This window comes from Phragmites australis, chromosome 3 (genome assembly GCF_958298935.1).
Source record: "Phragmites australis chromosome 3, lpPhrAust1.1, whole genome shotgun sequence".
NCBI lineage: Eukaryota > Viridiplantae > Streptophyta > Magnoliopsida > Poales > Poaceae > Phragmites > Phragmites australis.
Window position 1 is genome coordinate 37,666,652 of NC_084923.1, and position 19,350 is coordinate 37,686,001.

General features: G+C 43.9%; 1 protein-coding gene across 1 annotated transcript; it reads left to right on the top strand.

Moving 5' to 3' along the window:
* Positions 1-4,662: 4,662 nt before the first annotated feature.
* LOC133911179 (protein AMEIOTIC 1-like) lies at positions 4,663-9,953 on the top strand. Its single transcript, XM_062353385.1, has 10 exons — positions 4,663-4,728; positions 6,080-6,206; positions 6,303-6,379; positions 6,505-7,574; positions 7,712-7,778; positions 8,208-8,270; positions 8,474-8,536; positions 8,709-8,792; positions 8,913-9,479; positions 9,726-9,953. The coding sequence occupies exons 1-10, from the start codon at positions 4,663-4,665 to the stop codon at positions 9,858-9,860; spliced, it is 2,319 nt and encodes a 772-aa protein (XP_062209369.1). The 3' UTR covers positions 9,861-9,953.
* Positions 9,954-19,350: the final 9,397 nt, after the last annotated feature.

Consider the following 19,350-nt stretch of genomic DNA (forward strand, 5'->3'; position numbering starts at 1 on the left):
GCATAAAAAAATGGCATAAAATTCTATCAGAGGCTCTATGGGGACACTTTATCTCTAGATATTGTGTCACTAAAGTAACACCGTATAAACTTGTTTATGGATAAGAGGTTGTACTACCTGTTGAAGTAAACCTTGGTGCTTTGAGGCTGGTCGAGCAGGATAATATGTCACTGTGGATTATTATGATTTAATGATAGACATGATTGATAAAGTGATGGATGAAAGATTACAGGCTTTGAGGGAAATTGAGAAGGACAAATTAAGAGTAGCTAAAGCTACAACAAGAAGGTGATAGCAAAGTCATTTCAAATTAGAGATCTTGTATGAAAGACTATCCTACTGGTTGGATCAAAGGACAATAAGTTTGGTAAGTAGTCTCCGAGCTGGGAAGGTCCATACAGAGTTATAAGTATTGTCATCGGGAATTCTTATTTGTTAGAAATCTTGCAAGGGGCAAGGGGAGAAATTAAATAGAGCTATTAACGGATGGTATTTAAAGAAATATTATCCTAGTATGTGACAGAGTACTTAGATAAAATATAGCTGATGTTTTGCTTACCATCATCCTAAGGAACAACTGAGGATATTGTTTTATGTCAACATGTATGTTCACTAAAATCAGGGGGCATGTGTTGATGACAAGATTTGATATCTATAGTGGACATTAGAGTGATGATCGGCTCAATGAAATATTGTTGGACCTGGTCGAATATGTGGGAGGTGATCTTCGGGCCAGTGACAACGACCAGTAACTACCGACCAATGACCACCAACCAGTGACCAGCGACAAGGTGGCCACAACCAAGCAACCACTGAACACGGTGAATTTCGGTAGTTGGTCTCTGAACAGGTGGAAGAACTGAACGGATTTGAACATATGGGTACATCAAGCAATTGATATTTAAGCAGGTAGTCAGACCGAGAAATTAGTATGTGAGCAGATGTTTAGGTTGAGCATATAGTCGAATCTAATAAGGTCAAACTACAATAAAAGATACTCGGGTAAATATATAAGAGTTTGTGTGGTTGCCTAGGAAAGATATGTTAATTATAGAAAGTTTGGAGATTAGAAGATATGGCTGAATCATATATGTAAGTCTTGTTTAGTTTGAATTATGAGTCCTGATCTTGTATGACTAAGATCTGTCACCTTTTAAATATGAGAGGGTACTGACTGATTGAGAGGTATCAACCAATCGATCAAAGACAATTTACATCATCTTTCATTTTTATCTCTTTTGTCTAGCTTCTATAGTCTTGTTACCTTTTCCAATCTACGTTGGTACTTGTTCTTATCTCAACGACCAAAGACAAGCCGCCGGTCATCCGTGCTTTGACGGGGTTCCTCCCGAGCGTGGGTGACGACGAAGGTCCGACGACGTAACGCCATGATCGGGTATCTTGGATGCTGCTCACCGGATATTATACACGAGATCCTCAGTGTTTAACGTGTCATCTTTTCTCGTCAACATACTTTTTAACTACTCTACTAGAAAAAAGATTTTCGGCTATCCTCTATCCGAATTCTGAAGTCTAGACATGTCTACTCGAGATATTTATAAAGATAATATCATCATAACGCCCTACAACAAGTTACCAAAACATACAATCAACTGAACATTCTTCTCTGTAGAAATATACGTACCAGCAAAATCGGAATAACTCTAATACGGACAACCAAACAGTTCCCAAGCCACCGACTGGCAAAAGTCTCATCCTGGCCATGGAGATCATTCATCAGGCGAAGATGGTAACCAGCGTCCCGGTCCCAGCAAAGTGCGCCAGAGAAATCAGGCAAATGGAAAGAAAAAAAAAACTCCCCCGTGCCGGCTCGGTCGAAGAGGTAGGAGGCTCCCCTGCCTTTGCCTCTGGACCACGCCGGCATAACAGAATTACCCCTGGACCACGCCGGCATAACAGAATTACCCCTGGTTGCATGAGCGGTGAGGCCGCCAGCTTGGCTGAGGCCGCTGCCTGTGATGAAGATGTGCAACCGTTGACTCCTTGTCCCGGTTAAAACAGAATCTATCCGCGGCAGGTTTTAGTGATTTACAGTAGTAGTTTGCAGGTGTACGTGCAAGTAAAATCAACGCACATCTCAAAATAAAAAAGTAAAATCGACGCAGAATACACAAAGCAAAGACCACGGCTAATTTTGATCTGGGCAGGGGTAAGTGAGAGTAAAGATTAAGCTAGTGGTAATTCATGCTTGTGTTCTTGCTCGTGCACGCGCGTGAGACGTGCGAGTTGCGATTGCGACCTCGGCCGGCCGGTCGATCGACCAAGGAGGTGCAAGCGGGTCCCTACACAACAATGATGATGCCCCAAGCCAGCAACTTAATTACTATTTACCTCTGGAGAGAGAGAGGCGGTGGTGAAAATTGCAGCCGGAAGGGAAGGGAACGTACGGTCCAATAACAGTGATCGTTTGTTCGTATATGTTTTGTATATACGGATTGTATATATAGATTAAGTAGAGTTAATTAAATCTAAAATTATATAAGTGGATGTAAGAATTAAGACTATGATTGATTGATAGTAAGAAAATGATTTTGTGACACTAATAAATGTATCTGTCTACGTGAGCGTATGCAGAAACATGTATTCACCGGAGCAGGCTACAGAAAAGCTTGGATTAAACGTACCTCCCGAGTAAAGCTGTAACATATATTTGTATCTATCATACCAAATCGAAATAATATATACGAATAACTAAACATATTTTTTTTTTAAATTATACGTTTTCAATGGACCAAATTACTCCGCGAACAATCAATAACAACTTTAACCGAAGGATAGAAATCTGCCTCGCAAAATACGAGAGAAAGAAATCTGTGGTGGATAGGGCAGCAGAGGGAGGGATCAAAAGAAATCAGAATCAGATAGAGCGGCCAGGCCTCCACACGTACGGTTTGCGCATGCCATAATCGTGACCGTTCTCTGCGTGATGCACGCGCGGGATCACGCATACGTGCGAGCATGCCACCGTGCCTGTAGCAGCGCGCTGGTGCACTTACATTTACTGCGGTAATAATTCTAGATTTTACCTGTTCTCTTCGCCTCATCATCATCTCTCTCTCCCTCTCTCATGCGTGTCTGGCGCCGGCGCGCCATCGCCGAAGGTTTCGCGGGCAACCTCCGCGCGCTGTGCGATCTCGCCGACAGCGCGGGCCCACGAGGTCACGAGCATCGCCCCGCACGCTCGCCCTCCCTCGACACGCTGTCACGGCGACAGAACGCCCGCAGGCCGCACACGCGAGCCGGAATCCCATCGCTCTGACACGCCGGGCCGGAAAACATGTGGCCCACATGCCATCGGCTCCAACCGGACGCAGCGCGCGCCTGACGGCACGGCGCCGCTCCGTCAGGCTGCCGTGTCCAAGATTTCTCTCTCTATAACGGCATCACGCATGCGCTGCCCAGCTCTCCCACTCTCTCTCTAGTTTCTCTCTCCAGAAAGGTTTCTCCTCCACGGCTCCACGCCACTATTTAATCCCGGCCGAGGCGAGCGGTGATCGGCGAGGTGAGGCCAGGGAGGAAGCCGAGCCCCGATCGATTACTAGTTAACAAACTCTAGCTCACCTCCCACCCGCCTCCCGATCCATCCACCCCTCCTCCTCGCGATGAACTAGCCAGCAGCCAAAAGCTCCTGCATTTTGGGATCGATCGGTCCAAATAAGCAGTAGTTCATACGAGTAGTTGATTAGAACCCAATTTGATTTAATTTTCCCCCATAATTTGTTTAGTTTGATCCCATCCCGATCCCATAAGCAGCAGCAGCAGCAAGTACGGTGAGTGGCCTAATCAAGCACGCACGCACGCATGGGTTCTCTGCGATCTCTTTTGCTCGTCCTGGCAGTGTGTCGATCCGTGTTGATTTGATCTCGTTCTTCTTTTTGATATGATCCGTTTCGATCTCGGGGCGCGAGCTGGTTGTTCTGTTTGGTTCGAAGAGCATCGGGATTCCTTTTGCAGTTTTTATGCTACTTGATCATCTCTTGGTGGTGGTGGTGTTGGTTTAGCTCGAGAGGCTGCGGGCAGGAGGAAGCCGCGCAGGGTGAACCAGTTCGTACCGTCCCTGCACGATCGCAAAAGCAGCGAGTTTTTCCTTTCCGATTTCTACCTTGTCGCTGCTTTCCGAGAGGCCGCGCTTTTGATCCATCCGGCTCGCTCGCAGTCACAGCAGCGCAGCAGCGGCTGCAGGTTCGTACTTGCCAGTATCACATGCGCTGCTGCTTGACGAGCGCAGACATGGTTCTCTCTCTTTCTCTCTTGCAAAGTTGGAGTGGTCGATCATCGATCTCAGTTTAGTAATTCGGTGATCTGCCCCGTCTTTTGATCCTGCTGCAACCATGTGTTTTTCAACTCTTTTTTTCGAAATTTGTAGATCCCAGTTTGATCGGAAATGGCTGGATGCAGTGCCAGTGTTTAGTGTATCTATTTTTCTTACTCGAGTTAGTGCATTTAATTTGGTTGGGTTTTTGCGGATTTCTTATGATCTCGATCAAAGACGAAGGGTTCCGGCCAGAATTAAGATCGGCTAATTCTTGGCTTCCTGCTTAATTCAGTTCAGCTTTTTAATTTTCCTGTGCTGATTCGATTGATGGGTTGGTTGATTTCGCTTTTGTATTTGCTGGAGACAGGGTTCTGACGGGGTTGCAGATGGACGCAGAGACGGCGCAGGCGGCTCCTGCGCTCGCTCATCTGCAGAACTCGCCCACGGCCACGGTACGTAGACCAAGCCAGTACGTTCGTACGTAGATGCAGCGGCTTTTGCCAGTTCGTTCCTTTTGCTTTTTGTTATCTGGGTACTAATCTGTTAGCCTTTCCATTGATCTACTGCTTTGCTCGGATGCTTCAGTTGCTAGGATATTGTGGATGTACTAATTAACCGGGGCTAGGTGTGTGCTGCTTTAGTTACTTTTTGGGTGATTCGATCGGATGTGTAACTGAGGTGTGGTTGATACTTTGATGCTCTTGCAAGATACGGAGTAGTGCAGCGTTATATATGGTAGTTACCTGAACCGCAGAGTTGCTGGGTTAATCAGTTTGGTAGAGTGGTCTTGTTTATTTAAGTGCAAGTGCATGCGACAATCAACAAGAAGTGGTTTAGTATTTCATGCAAGATAAATATGTTGAGTGTTGACTCATATATTGAAGCAAGTTTAATTCGTTGAGCCAGGCTTGATTTGGAATGATGTACTGTTACTTTTGTGGATAGTTTCTCTAATGATGTCCATGCACACTGGTATTTCATATATAGCTGATGCGGAAACAAAATTGTACCTAAGAGAAACTGTGCAGTTAAGTACGTACGTTAGAGATTTGCCAAACACTCCCCCTGTTGAGCTTTGGTGTCCAATGGAGAATGCATCCGTAACTTTTTGCACTTATCCTTTGTGCATTTGGTAATTGAGCATTCTGCGTTAAAATTACCATCCAAGGACAGTTAAAATGCGCATTCCCTGAACATCTTTTACTAGCTGATCAAAGCAGAGGTTGATATGTCATTTTGATTTTTTCTCTAATTCCTTTCGTTGATTTTTCTTACTGGATTAATGGCCTTGGTTTGTTTTGAACCCATTCATGCAATTAGCAGAATTTAGGCTTTGTCTTGAAAATCCTCCCAGATAGTAGCACAATTTAATACCATATATGGTATTCAATATACAGTTCACCTGTCAGCATCATTAACATTTCAAGTTGAATATGACAATTAGCTAGATACGTAAATTCTTTATTGGTGAATGGTTAGTGTATAGATATATAAAGTTTTCACCATGGAGACATGCACAGGCCATGTATGTACATGCATGGATCAAAACTGGACCAACAACCTCGCATGTAAAAAGTAGACCCAATGTGTCAGGTTGTCCTATAAGAACAGAAAAGATGTTCCATTTTGTGTGTGTGTTTGTCTTGTTTCTGCGTGATGTTGACTGCTGTCTCTCTTTCACAAGGCTAGGTTCTTCCATACCATGCACATTGCACACGCCCACTCTCCAAAGCTTTACCATCTTAATCCCTCTCCTCTCTCTGTCTCACCCGTTCTTGTGTGACCAATGCACATCACAAGAAGCCACAGGTGAGCAAGTATTACTACAAGAAGAGGACCAGTAGCCACAGCAGAAATGGCAAGGATGATTCCAACCACGACTCCAGGATACAGAGCCTGACCTCCTACGCCACCCCCACCTACTACACTGGTGAGCACGGGCATATATGGTGCAACAAACTGCCACTCACCCATTCTTCATACTAAGTTCTTGAAACCACCTTGTGTTTGGTCTGGTTTTCATCAGGAGCCTTCTACGAGATCGACCACGAGAAGCTGCCCCCCAAATCCCCAATCCATCTGAAGTCTATACGAGTGGTAAAGGTGAGGTTTTTCTTTCTGGGATTCAACTGCTCTCGATTTCTTGATCTGCACGCTCAGCATGTTTGAACTGCGTTTGATTTGGTTTTGTTTCTGATCATCTGAATATCTGATGTCTGTGTACGTAGGTGAGCGAGTGCACGTACCTCGACGTCACGGTGAGCTTTCCGTCCCTCCTGGCGCTGCGCAGCTTCTTCTCCTCCTTCCCGGCGTCGGGCACCGGGCCAGAGCTCGACGAGCGCTTCGTCATGAGCAGCAACTACGCCGCCCGCATCTTGCGCCGCCGGGTGGCCGAGGAGGAGCTCGAGGGAGAGGTGCACCAGGACAACTTCTGGCTCGTCAAGCCCCGCCTCTACGACTTCGCCGCGTCCCAGCAGGCGCCGCCACGTGCTACGTCGCCGCCCGATCCACCGATGGCTAAGCCGGCACCGGCAGCCGTCTCCTGCCTAGTCACCACCTTGAAGTGCGATGGCACCGGGTGGGGCGTGAGGCGCCGGGTCAGGTACATTGGCCAGCATCGTGATGATGCTCCCAAGGAGGCCAGCGTCGATGGCTACAACACTGAGGCCAGCGCCGGGGAGGAGCAGCAGCGTCCAGCGACGCGGGAAGTTACAAAGAGCGCAAGAAACTGTAAGAGGAAGCGGGAGGCAGAAGAGAGCAGCAAGGACAAGCACAGTGACGAGGGCAAGAAGAATAAGCAGGTTCAGGGCGGCAGCAAGAAGAGTTCCAAGAAGGAGAAGAAGCGCACCGTGGAGGCCAAGGACAGTGACCCTCGGCGCGGCAAGGACCGGTGGTCAGCCGATCGCTACGCCGCAGCAGAGAGGAGCCTGCTCGACATCCTGCGCTCCCGCGGCGCCCGCTTCGGCGCGCCGGTGATGCGGCAGGTGCTGCGGGAGGAAGCCCGTAAGCACATCGGCGACACCGGTCTCCTTGACCACCTGCTCAAGCACATGGCCGGCCGGGTGCCAGAAGGCAGCACTCACCGGTTCCGTCGCCGGCACAACGCGGATGGTGCCATGGAATACTGGCTGGAGCCAGCCGAGCTTGCTGAGGTACGGCGAGAGGCCGGTGTGTCTGATCCATACTGGGTGCCGCCGCCGGGATGGAAGCCAGGTGATGACGTGTCCCACGTTGCTGGTGACCTACTGGTGAAGAGACTGGTCGAGGAGCTCGCCGAGGAGGTCAATGGCGTAAAAAGGTCTCTTTTCCGCTCTTTTCTCTCTGATTCTGTAGTATGTAGTTTCGTTGCAACACCACTGTGTTATTTAAATATTTTGCATAGACGTATTTTTTCCTACCAGTTTTGTTCTAAGTTTGACTTGTGGTGGTGTGAAGGCACATGGAGCAGCTACTGGACAAGGATGGGGAATTCGATGCAGAAAGAGCTTACAGTTCATTGAAGGTATCCACAACCACAAGATCCTTTTCTTTCCCCTCTCGATCCTTTCACTTGTATTGTTGTTCCTTCTATTTTTCTAGAAAGGTGGTATTTTTTTGTTGGCCTCTTCTGATTTAGAACTGAGCAAAAGTATCTATAGTGTGTTATGAACTTGCATTGATGTGCAAGTTTCTATATATCTGGATCAGCATTTTCATCTATTGATGGAGGTTCTTTTGAAGTGCTAGTCTTGATTCAGTTTCTCTTATGTTTCCAAATGGTTGTCCTCTGTAACCCATCACTTATCTGAAGCCTGTGAATGCTCTGGCTAAGTGGCTAGCATGAAACTCCACTTTCTCAGCTTTGCTTCCCTCACTGCTCGTACAATAAAAAGGTTGTTTTGGCATGCCCATTTTGAATGCGCTAATGGAGGTTTATTAATTTGTTTCTCAGGAGAAGTACCAGAGTGTTGTGAGGGCTAATGAAAAGCTTGAGAAGCAGGTGTTCTCCTTGAAGGTAATACATGCAGGAAGCAAACACTCTCTACTTGGAAAAATCTGTCAGTTAATTAAAAACAAAATGAAAACTGAGAAATCATGCCTGTTAGTTTGTCTTAAGTGATTCACATTTTTCACTAGATGCCTGCAATACTTTATGGTGAAACATTGACTTTGCTTTGCTTGCTGCATTTACAGAAACGATCTTGCTTTTATTTTCAGGACATGTACGAGAATGTGGTTCAGATGAATGGTGAGCTGAAGAAGGAGGTGTTGTCATTCAAGGTACATCCATGCATCTACAAATGGCATAACATTGTACTATTTCCAACTGAGTAGGGATGCTTCTTAAGAGTATCTTGATTGTGATCCACCAGTTCTCTGCATATTCTGTTCTACTAGCTCTGTGCAACTACGATTACAATTATTGATCGACTTTGTTTTTGTCTAATTTCAGGACAAGTACGAGTATATTGTTGATAAGAACGACAAGCTAGAGGAGCAGATTACAAATCTCTCCAGCTCCCTCCTTTCTTTCAAGGTAGCTTCTTTGCACGGCAATGTAGTCTGATGTGCATGCTTTGTTGATTTTGCGAAGCCTATGCAAGTGTGCATTTGATCATCTATTAGCACCAGTAACTGTGCCATTTGGATGGTACAGGATCAGTTGCTACTGCCGCTAAAGATGGAAACAGCTCATCAGTTGGAAATGGCTCCTAGGGGCGGCAATCAAGAACCTTTCCCCCGCACAGCGCTGTACATTGCTTGCGGTGACCAGATGACCCAGCCGGCAGATGGCACCGTCGTCCAAGGCGGTCCGGACAGGACGGCGAGGAAGAGCAGCTTCGGCATCTGCAAGCCACAGGGCACGTTCCTGCGGCCAAGCACGGCGTCCGGCATGACCATCAGCGGGGGAACCACCAGCAGCTGCCCGACCGCCGCCGGGCCAGGTCCCGGGCTCCCTCGAAGCACCAGCTGCCGCAGTAGTATCAGCCCGGGGCCCGGGCTCCCGCCATCGTCGCGAGCCCCAGCTGAGCACGTGATGCTTGGCGCCCTCTCCACGCCACCCTCCGCGTCGTCCACCAACGCCGCCGCCAAGCTGCAGCTGCCCCTGCCCAGCCCGACGTCGCCCCTCCACCCACAGCAGCTGTTTGCTGCTACTGCTGGTGCTGGGTTTAGTGCCCACCCGGCAACGCAGCCTTTCGCCGGCCTGACCTTATGCCATGTGGTAAGTCCACTTGCTTGCACTCTCTCTTCACCCTTGCTGTTAAGAATTCTTCAAAACTGTAAATTGTGCAACTGCAAGCACCTCGAATTCTTTAAAGTTGCCTGGGCCGAGTTTCCCCTCCCCTGGTTCTTCACTCTGTGACAAGTAGTTGATACTAGCTTGCTGTTTCCTTTGTTGTCTATTAGTAGTTAACAAATCAAGGCACCTGCAAGCTGATTTCTGTCTAAATAACCGTGGTCTGGGCAGGACAACTCGTCCTCATCGTCCGCGCCGTGCGGTGCCAGCCTGCTGGAGGGGAAGAGGGCCATGTTCGATGCAGACGCCGGTGGGATCAATATGGTGGGCACTGAACTGGCCCTGGCTACTCCCTCCCACTGCTGAGCTACTACCTCCACTTCACACCCCTCCCCATCTGCAGGTTCTGGCCGGGGCGGCCAGCCGGCTTGCCTCTGCGTGCACAATTTTTTCCTTAAGATGACGAGGGCGCGACATAAAGAAAAGAAAAAGGTTAACAAAAAGGAGTAGGAACTCAATTGATCTTTCTCGGTTGCATAATTCGTAGCCATTTCAGGTTGGCCAGTCTCTAGTTAAGTTGTGTCCAAGCTTGTGTTGCTGCAAGCCTCACTGGGTCGCTGGTAGCTACTGCTTGCATTGGATTGATCTCTATTCTCTTCAGTGTGTCAGTTTCGTACGGTCGTCTGCCCTGTCCTTGGTGCATGACGCATTTGAAGTAGAATGTGTCAATTTTGTTGGCTCCAAAGGGCATACAGAGTTATAGACTATCCGGTCACTCTTGTTTGGTAGAAAATCCATGCCTTGTTGCACCACATATATATTTTGTCATTTACTCTTGCACATATACATCTCGTGATGTTTACCTTTGTAATATGTGCAATTCTGATATCGATCACACGCACCATCCTATTCACAAGTCATGCCTGCACACATGGATGACTCGGTGATCTATGGCAGTTACATGGAATTTTATCGTTGTTTCAAAGAGTTTGTTGAGTTTTAGTGACGGAATAATCGCAAAAAAAAAGTGACAGACATTTGCATGTCGAGTGCGTACAAATCACGTAGTAGCTTGTGTGAGTTCTGTTCGACTTCTCGAGTCCCTTTTAAAGAGATTATTTAGCTCATATCTGTGAAGCAAGGAAAAGTATACAAAACAGTCTATTCTTACTTGAAAGGTCCAAAGAACAGTCGACGCATATCATCCTTTGGACCGAAATCGGACGGCCGACCATGTTTCTTCTACGTCTGTCCATTCATTGTTTATCTTCCTCCCCCGTCGCTTTGTGTTCTCTGTGTTCGCCTCGCCCCACCCTCTTCATGTCATCCCGTCTCCGGCAGCCATCACGCTAACCCGGTTGTTTCCTGGCTCCCCCAATGCCATCACTGCTCATTGGTTGTCCTACATCACCTGTGGCCCGTAGTCGTTTCCATGCCCGCCATTTGACACCATCGCCCGGGCCTCTTTCTAAGGGAAGCAATTTTTTATAAGATTCGGTCTCACGTGAGACCTCGTGCTCTCACGAGGCATCGACACGTATTCTCTACCACACAAGCATATACGTATGCAGTTCGTTAAATTAAGGATAAATGACGTGAATGAAGATTTTGTAAAAGTCTTTTTCAAGAAAGTCTTATAAAATTTACTTCTCTTTCTAAGTATAAAAAACACACTCAGATCACCAAAACCCTCTCCACTAACTCTAAATCTGGCACTATCGATTGAAAGAATCCTAGATTTCAGTCGATTGAAATGTAGGAAGTGTGACGAAAAAAATAATTTGTATCCATAAGTCATGGACGTGCCAGTTCTTCATCCTCATGACAATTCACAAAAAAATTCACTAGATAAATTAGCTATGCAAGTTAGAACTAGTGCATTCACAATCTTGTAAAAATCATAGAAAAATAATTACAACTCAGAAAAATATGAAATAAATTTTGTTAGTTTTGTATTCATCGTTCCTACATGTTAAAAATATGTGGGCTCATGAAAATGTTAAAAATTATGAAACAAATATTCAAATTTTATGAATGATGTATCTTTTAAATTTTCTTTATGGATTTTTATATTTCAAATTGAGTTACAAGTCCAATTGAATGTTAAACAACTGAGGGCACCCAAAGGCATTTGTGACATTTCTTCACTGCATTATATTGCTCTCAAAATTCCAAACAATATCGAAATAGTCATGATTTTTTTTTAAAAAAGGATGTTTTACAGGGTGCTATAATCTATCTCTAAAAAAATTCAACTCAAACTAATACTTTTACAATAAAAAACCAAAAAAAAACAAATTTTATTATACAACATACTTTTTTTAGAGATAGATTATAGCATCCTCTACAACATACTTTTTTTCAAAAAAATTCATGACTATTTCGATATTGTTTATAATTTTGAGAGCAATATAACATGATGAAATGGGCCGTAAGAGAGCGAGGAAGAGGGAAGATGGAGGTTGGGGACGATCGGGTGGGCTGAACCGACGAGATGGGCTACAACCCAGAGAAAGGAGAAGAGAGGGTGACAGCTGGGCTGGTTGGATCGGGCTGAAACTGAGACAAGAGAGGGAAGAGAAAAGGAGAGAGGTGGGCTTCAACCTTTTTAATCTAAAAGCTTTTCCTTTTTCTAATCTATTTCTCTCATGTACATACACATGTATTTATATATCCATACAGTGTATATAACACACATATATACTTATATTAGCTCACAAAATCAATCAAGCAATCAAATATATACACATATATACACTTAGAATTATATAGTTTTGCAAATTCTTTTATTTCCTTTTGGAAAAGGTTTTTAGTTTTCTTAGTTTTAAGTGAATCTCATCCCCGACATTCGAGCTGATCTTCAAGCAGGTGAGGAAACTATGCCTTTAGCTCTTCTTCTTGTTCCCAGGTTGCTTCATCTTCAGTATGGTGACTCTATTGTACTTTGCACATACATATGATCTTTCTCCGAGTCACTTGCTCTATTGTTTCCAAAATCTTGACTGGGTATTCCAAATAAGTCATCCTCTTGTGGTTCCACTTCTTCCAGGGATAGTTGTTCCTCTAGTACTCGCAAACACTTCTTCAGTTGTGATTTATGAAACACGTTGTGCACATCCTCCAGCTTGGGCAGCAGTTCCAATTGGTAGGCTACTTCTCCACGTCTAGCACTCACTCTAAATGGTCCAATGTACCTGGGTGCCAACTTGCCTCTAATCTTAAAACGACCAAATTCTCTTAGAGGCGAGACCTTGAGATACACATAATCTCCAACCTTAAAAGTTAAATCTCGGCAACAGTTATCCGCATAACTCTTCTGTCTGGATTGGGTTGTTTTTAACTTTTCCCGTATTGCCTTGACTTGTTTGTCGGCTTCCTTGAGTATTTTCGGTCCAAACACTTGACCTTCTCCAGTCTCACTCTAATGCAGGGGTGTACTAAACTTCCTTCCATATATTGTCTCGAATGGGGTCATCTGTAAACTGGACTGGTAACTATTATTATATGAAAATTCTGCATACGGTAAGTTCTTGTCCCAACTGTTGCGATTTTGAAGCGCACAAGCTAGCAACATATCCTCAAGTATCTAGTTTTTTCTTTCTGTCTGTCTGTCCATCTGTGGATGATATGCTGAGCTAAAACTCAACTTCATGTTTAACGACTCATGGAGTTTCTGCCAAAACGTTGAGGTGAATTGGGTCCCTCAATCTAACACTATTCCCTTTGGAACTCCATGTAAGCACACAATCCTGGATATATATAACTCTGCTAACTTATCTTCTTTATAGGTTCTTTTAACCATAATGAAATGAGCTACCATCGTGAGACGATCCATAATGACCCATATTGAATCATAGCCTGATTGGGTACAAGGTAAACCAACTATGAAATTCATCCCAATTTCTTCCCACTTCCATTCTGGTATCTTTAGAGGTTGTAACAATCCTGCTGGTTTCTGATATTCTGCTTTCACATGCTAACATGCATCACACACTGCCACATACTCGGCTATTTCTCGCTTCATACCAGGCCACCAATAGCGGTCCTTCAAATCCTGATACATCTTAGTACTGCCTGGGTGAATAGAATAAGCTGACTCATGGGCTTCTCTTAAGATTATGTCCTTAAGATTTTTTCGGTCTGGTACACAAATGCGCTTACCAAACCATACCATGCCTTTCTCGTCTTTTGAGAACTTTGGGGCTTTGCCTGGTTTAATATTCTATTTGATCCCTGTGATATTTTCATCTTCTGCCTATCCCTTCTGAATGTCCTCATCCAAAGTAAGTTCCACTTTCATGGTTACTGCCTCTAAGAAACTCTTCATACAAAGTCGGTTGAGCTTCTTGCAACATAGCCATAGCACTGTATACTTTATGACTTAACGCTTCTGCAACCACGTTTGCTTTTCCTAGGTGATAATAGATTCCTACATCGTAATCCTTGATTAGTTCTAGCCATCTTCGTTATTTCACATTAAGATCCATTTGTGTGCTTCTATGAAGCGACAGTAATAGCCTGCTAAACCAAGAAAACTTCTCACTTTTGTAACATTGTAGGTGATTTCCAATTCAACACATCTTTCACCTTACTTAGATCTATTGTAACTCCTCTGGTAGATAGAATATGTCCAAGAAATGACACCTCTGTTAACCAAAACTCACACTTGCTAAGTTTATCATACAGTTGATGTTCTCTAAGCTTTCTAAAACTTTCCTTAGGTGCTCTTCATGTTCTTTTTCACTCTTAGAGTAAACCAATATGTCATCAATAAACACCACAAAAAACTTATCCATATACTCCATGCAAACTTATTCATAAGGTACATGAACTAAGCTGGGGCGTTAGTCAATCAGAACGATATAACCGTAAACTCAGATAATCCGTACCGGGTGATGAATGCTATCTTGGGTATATCCGATTTCTGAATCTTTAGCTGATTGTATCCTAACCTTAAGTCTATCTTTGAAAACACTCGAGCTCCGGTAATTTGGTCGAACAGATCTTCGATCCTGGGTAAGGGGTACTTATTCTTTATGGTGACATCATTAAGTGCTCGATAATCTATGCATATGCTTTGGCTTCCATCTTTCTTCTGCACGAAGAGCGCAGGTGCTCCCCATGGCGAGGTACTAGGGCGAACATAACCCTTCTCTAACAACTCTTGTATTTGCTTCTTTAGTTCAGCTAGGTCATTAGCGGGCATCCTATAGGGTCTCTTAGCTATATGCGCAGTTTCAGGCACAAAATCAATTACAAACTCAATGTCTCAGTCTAGTGGCATACCTGGCAATTCATTAGGGAACACGTTTGGAAACTCACAGACTATCCGTATCTGGTCCACTATCGATCCTTCAAGATGGTTCAACTTGCATTCCTCTGCTGATGGTGTGTCTGCCACAAACTCTACCTTGACTCATTCTCTGCTTTCCAAGGTGATTACCCTTCTAGCACACTCTATCACTCCTTTGAACTTTGCTAACCAATCCATTCCAAGGATCACATCGATCCCATCTGATTCCAGAACGATGAGGTTAACTAGGAATCTACCTCCCTTAAATTAAGGTTTAACTTAGGGCAAAGGAAACTATCTCTCATTTCTCCACTAGGTGAGCTAATTAGCATCTTATGTTTCAAGGTTGTTAGTGACAAACTATGCTTGGCCACATACTTGGATGTAATGAATGAATGTGAGGCTCCAGAATCAAACAAAACAGGTGCAAGGGGTTGAGTTGACAAAGAACATACCGAGTATGATATCAGGTGCATCCTGAGCTTCTTCTACGGAGATGTGGTTCACGTGTCCCTTCATATGGTTCTGTTGAGCTCTATTGGGTGGTGCAGGTGTTTGATACTGATTGCAGTTCTGAGTTGGAGCATGTGTCTTCATTGGTGTATTCAAGTTGAAAGGGACCAGAGTCTGGTTCTTCCTCCTCTTAGGATACTGATTAGCATAGTGTCCAAACTCTTGGTAGTTGAAACATGTACGTCTCGTTGGAGCCTGTGGGTTAAGGTTCTTAGTTGGGGCTGGTGTGTTGTAGCTTGTTTTGGAACGGGGTTGCTGGTTCAAAGGGTGAGGTGCTGCTTCTTGAGGTCTGGGCTAAGTGGATGATTGTAGTTGTCCCTGGTGTGGCATGGTGCGTGGGCGAGAGTTACTGCCTGAGTGTTGTCCTTGTGAAACCATTCTTTTATTGCGATCTTTTCCAAGCATATGATGTTTGTCTTCCAATACGAGTGCCTTGTTTACCAAATGCTGAAAGTCTAGGTAGCCATGGGTGCTTAACTGAGCTTGCATTCCATAAACCAACTCATCCAGGAAACGCTCCTGTTTCTTCTCATTAGTGTCAATATCCTCTAGTGCATACCTTGAGAGTTGAGTAAACCTATTGACATACTCATTCACTGATATAGACCCTTGCTTCAGGTTGTGAAACTCCTTCTTCATCATAGCGATAGTGCCTGCTGCACATGATGGTGATGAAAAGCTTCCTTGAATTATGTCCAAGTGACTGACTCTTTGTTCTCATGGGCGTTGCAGAAAGCATCGCACCAATCAGTGGCAGAACCGATGAGCTGATGTGCAGCATACAAGACCTTATCATGATCATTGCATTGGGCGATCAATAACTTCTTCTCAGTTGTCTTAAGTCAATCATTTGCATCGAGTGGCTCAGTGGTGTGGGAAAACATAATTGGCTTAGTCCTCATGAATTCCCTCAACTTGGACTGGTTGCCATAGTGGGGCTATGGTGGTGGCTGATTCTGAGTAGTTTGTTGCTTGTTGGTTATTGCCTGAGCCATCCCTTGCAAAATCTGAGTTTGCATAACCATAAGCTACTCCATAGTCATCGAAGGTGGTGGTGGAGGCAGGGTTTCTATGCGGTTACCACTGCTTACGAGGTTGCTCCTAGTGTTGACCATCTGGCAGAGTAGGGCATAGATAAGAGAAAAGCACAAGATTCTAGAGAGAGGTCTATGTTTTAGAGACTGATTTTACTTAAAAACACTTATTATATTTATTACTTACTATCATCAAACCCTACTTCTAATATGTGGATGCATACAAGGTGCCTAAGGGTGATCCTGCAACTCACAACTGACATTCACAAGAAAAAGATCCATAAGAACCAAAAACTCTGGAATGACCTAAAAAACACTACTGATCAATCTATATAATTCTAACATGGGACTCCCTATTTGGTAGATATGGTGGGGTTGCAGGTTCTCCATCAGAGTCACTGTCTAGGTACCCTGATCCTAAGCTGGAGAGTGGTTCGGAGCGGGCTCTCTTGCTTGGGGGTGACACTAGTGTAGGAGTGAATTCGCGCAAGCGGTGTCGGAGTGTCACGTTGTCCTCTTCAGCTTCTTCCAAGCAATGGCGAACCTCCTTTAGTTCTTGCATGGTACTCTCATAGAGTCGATCCAGGGTGACAGTGAGTTAAACTTGAATTTGGAGTGTGGTATTCTCTTTATTGCAGTAGCATTGAACTCCAGTATCCAGACTTGAGTCGTCTTGAACGGGGACGTAGCAGTACAATGAGTCCTTGGTTGTTGATCCATAGTCCAAGCACATGCGGTAGAGGGTTCGACGAGTGGCATTCTCGTATACCTTCTTCAAAGATGGACCTCCTTGTCTTCGTGGTGTAAGTGCGTACAACTCTGAACTCTCCCTTATGTGTGCAGTGTACATAGACGAAGACGGTGACGGACCATTCCGTGTGGTTAGCTCGCCTTGTTCCTTCCTACATCAACTTCTTCTGGTGTCCCATGTCGGTAAGTAAATCCCAAAGCATCCTTGGTAGGATCCCTTGGCGTAATCCGTTGGAATGACAAACTTCGTTGAGATCCAACTCCATATGTAGGTTTGAGCACAAGAGAGGGTAAGTAAACCTTACTAGAAGAGATGAGGGTAAGGGGTCTTTAAGCATAGCTTTTATTCTTTCCAAATTCCTCTATTTAGGGTTGATCAAGCTATCTAAGGTTGCGTTATAGGTCGATATGGCTCTGATACCACCTCTGTTGAGATCGGTTCAAGAAACAAACTAATCTCATCTATGTGTTGAGCTCAGGAATCAATCTCAATACATAGTGACTTTATTTATGATAATTATTATAATATTCATACTTAATTGAATTAACCAACTTACAAAAGTGACCTTCGAGGGTCGAAGAACCAAATACACTACAATGGAACTAAATGACCTACGGATACTCTAATCCTTTATGACTCTTCCACATGCATTATCGACATAGAAAGCATCTTAAAACGATCCACCTTAACGTACTCCTCGATACCTTCTCCAACTGAGTGTTTGGTAATAGCAAGAGTGAGCACTTATTGTACTCAGTAAGTTGTAAAGTAAATAGTATGCATATGAAGGCTTTAACAAAAATATGGCTAAATGGCTCTTTTGCATGAAATATCATTTAAGTTAAAACAGCTGAAAAGCAATAATAATTCAATGAATGACAAACCACCTCAAGATTCCATACATCTTGACTTAACCATCAATTGACTATCTCAACTAAAGTTTCATCTACTAAAGTTGAACATCTCAATCATAGTTCCCACCATTATGACTGATGACCCTCAACTATGATTCCAACCATCACAGTTGACTAGACTAACCCAAACATCGAGTTATAATTATGGTAGGTTTTCAGTGCCGCTCGTGACCGTGAGCACGGCTGAATATTCAGTTTTAACTTTGCAGAGATTGTACCTTACCCGCAAGACGTTTCTTCCCATTTTTCCAAGCATCCATTAGCCGACGGAAAACTCTTACACACTTCCGAGGTGTGCGCTAGGAATCCACTACAAATCCTTTACAATACCCCTCTCAGCACATGTCTACCCGCTAAGGTTCCACCGCCGCGTGGTTCCACCTCAACAATAGAAGCCCCCTGTTGTGCCTTATGGATCAAAAGAAGTTCATCCCTTTCATTCCCTGTACTACCAGATAGTCTACACTATGCTGATAATAAAGCAAATTATTTAGCTATGCTCGTCCCATACCATGCTTGTAGTTGTACTGTAAATATAGAAAGGTCATCCCACTAGCTGGTCCTTAGATTTAAGCAAGTCTACCACTTTCCCAACTATTCATCACATACCGACCAGACCACATGCTCAAATCCCTATGCCATGTTGCTACAAAAATTATTCCATCATATTTATCATTGTTGCATAGGACTATTATCAATTTCATAGAGTAATTATCATGTCTTCCATCCTAAAGCAAGGCTAAGCATCATCAAACCTTCTATAACCCAAAACCAATACTATGCCGACAAGGATGATAAGGAAAAACTAGTGTAAAACCTAACTCTTAGGATCCTCAACATACTACTAGTATACATGTTTGTAAAACAAAAAAATTGTAAAATTAGGATATATATGTTCAAGAACATAACTTGTCTTCCCTGAACTCAGTTGGGTTTTCAAAATTCTAATCCTACAGACCTTCTAGCTCCTCTTGAACATTGGTGTCTACTCGCAACATACGCGAAAAACAACAACACATAAACACCAAAATCCAAAAAGAACCAAATATCATACAACAAGCATCATCACAAATAAGATCACACTATTCCAGACAATCTGGCAAAAGAACTGGTCAAAATAGAGCTACGGTTAACAAGTTATTGAATTTTTAAAGATTAAAACATGACTAAAAAGATTAACTACAGATCAAATTATGTTGCTAGGAATTTTATAGAATTTTTCTAAAGTCGTCTATGATTTTTTGGGATTTTTTTAGAATTTTCTAGCATTTATTTGAATTATAAAACTATTAATCAGAATTAAATAAACCTAATAAACATTATCAGAAATTAATTTCCTAATTATTATTAT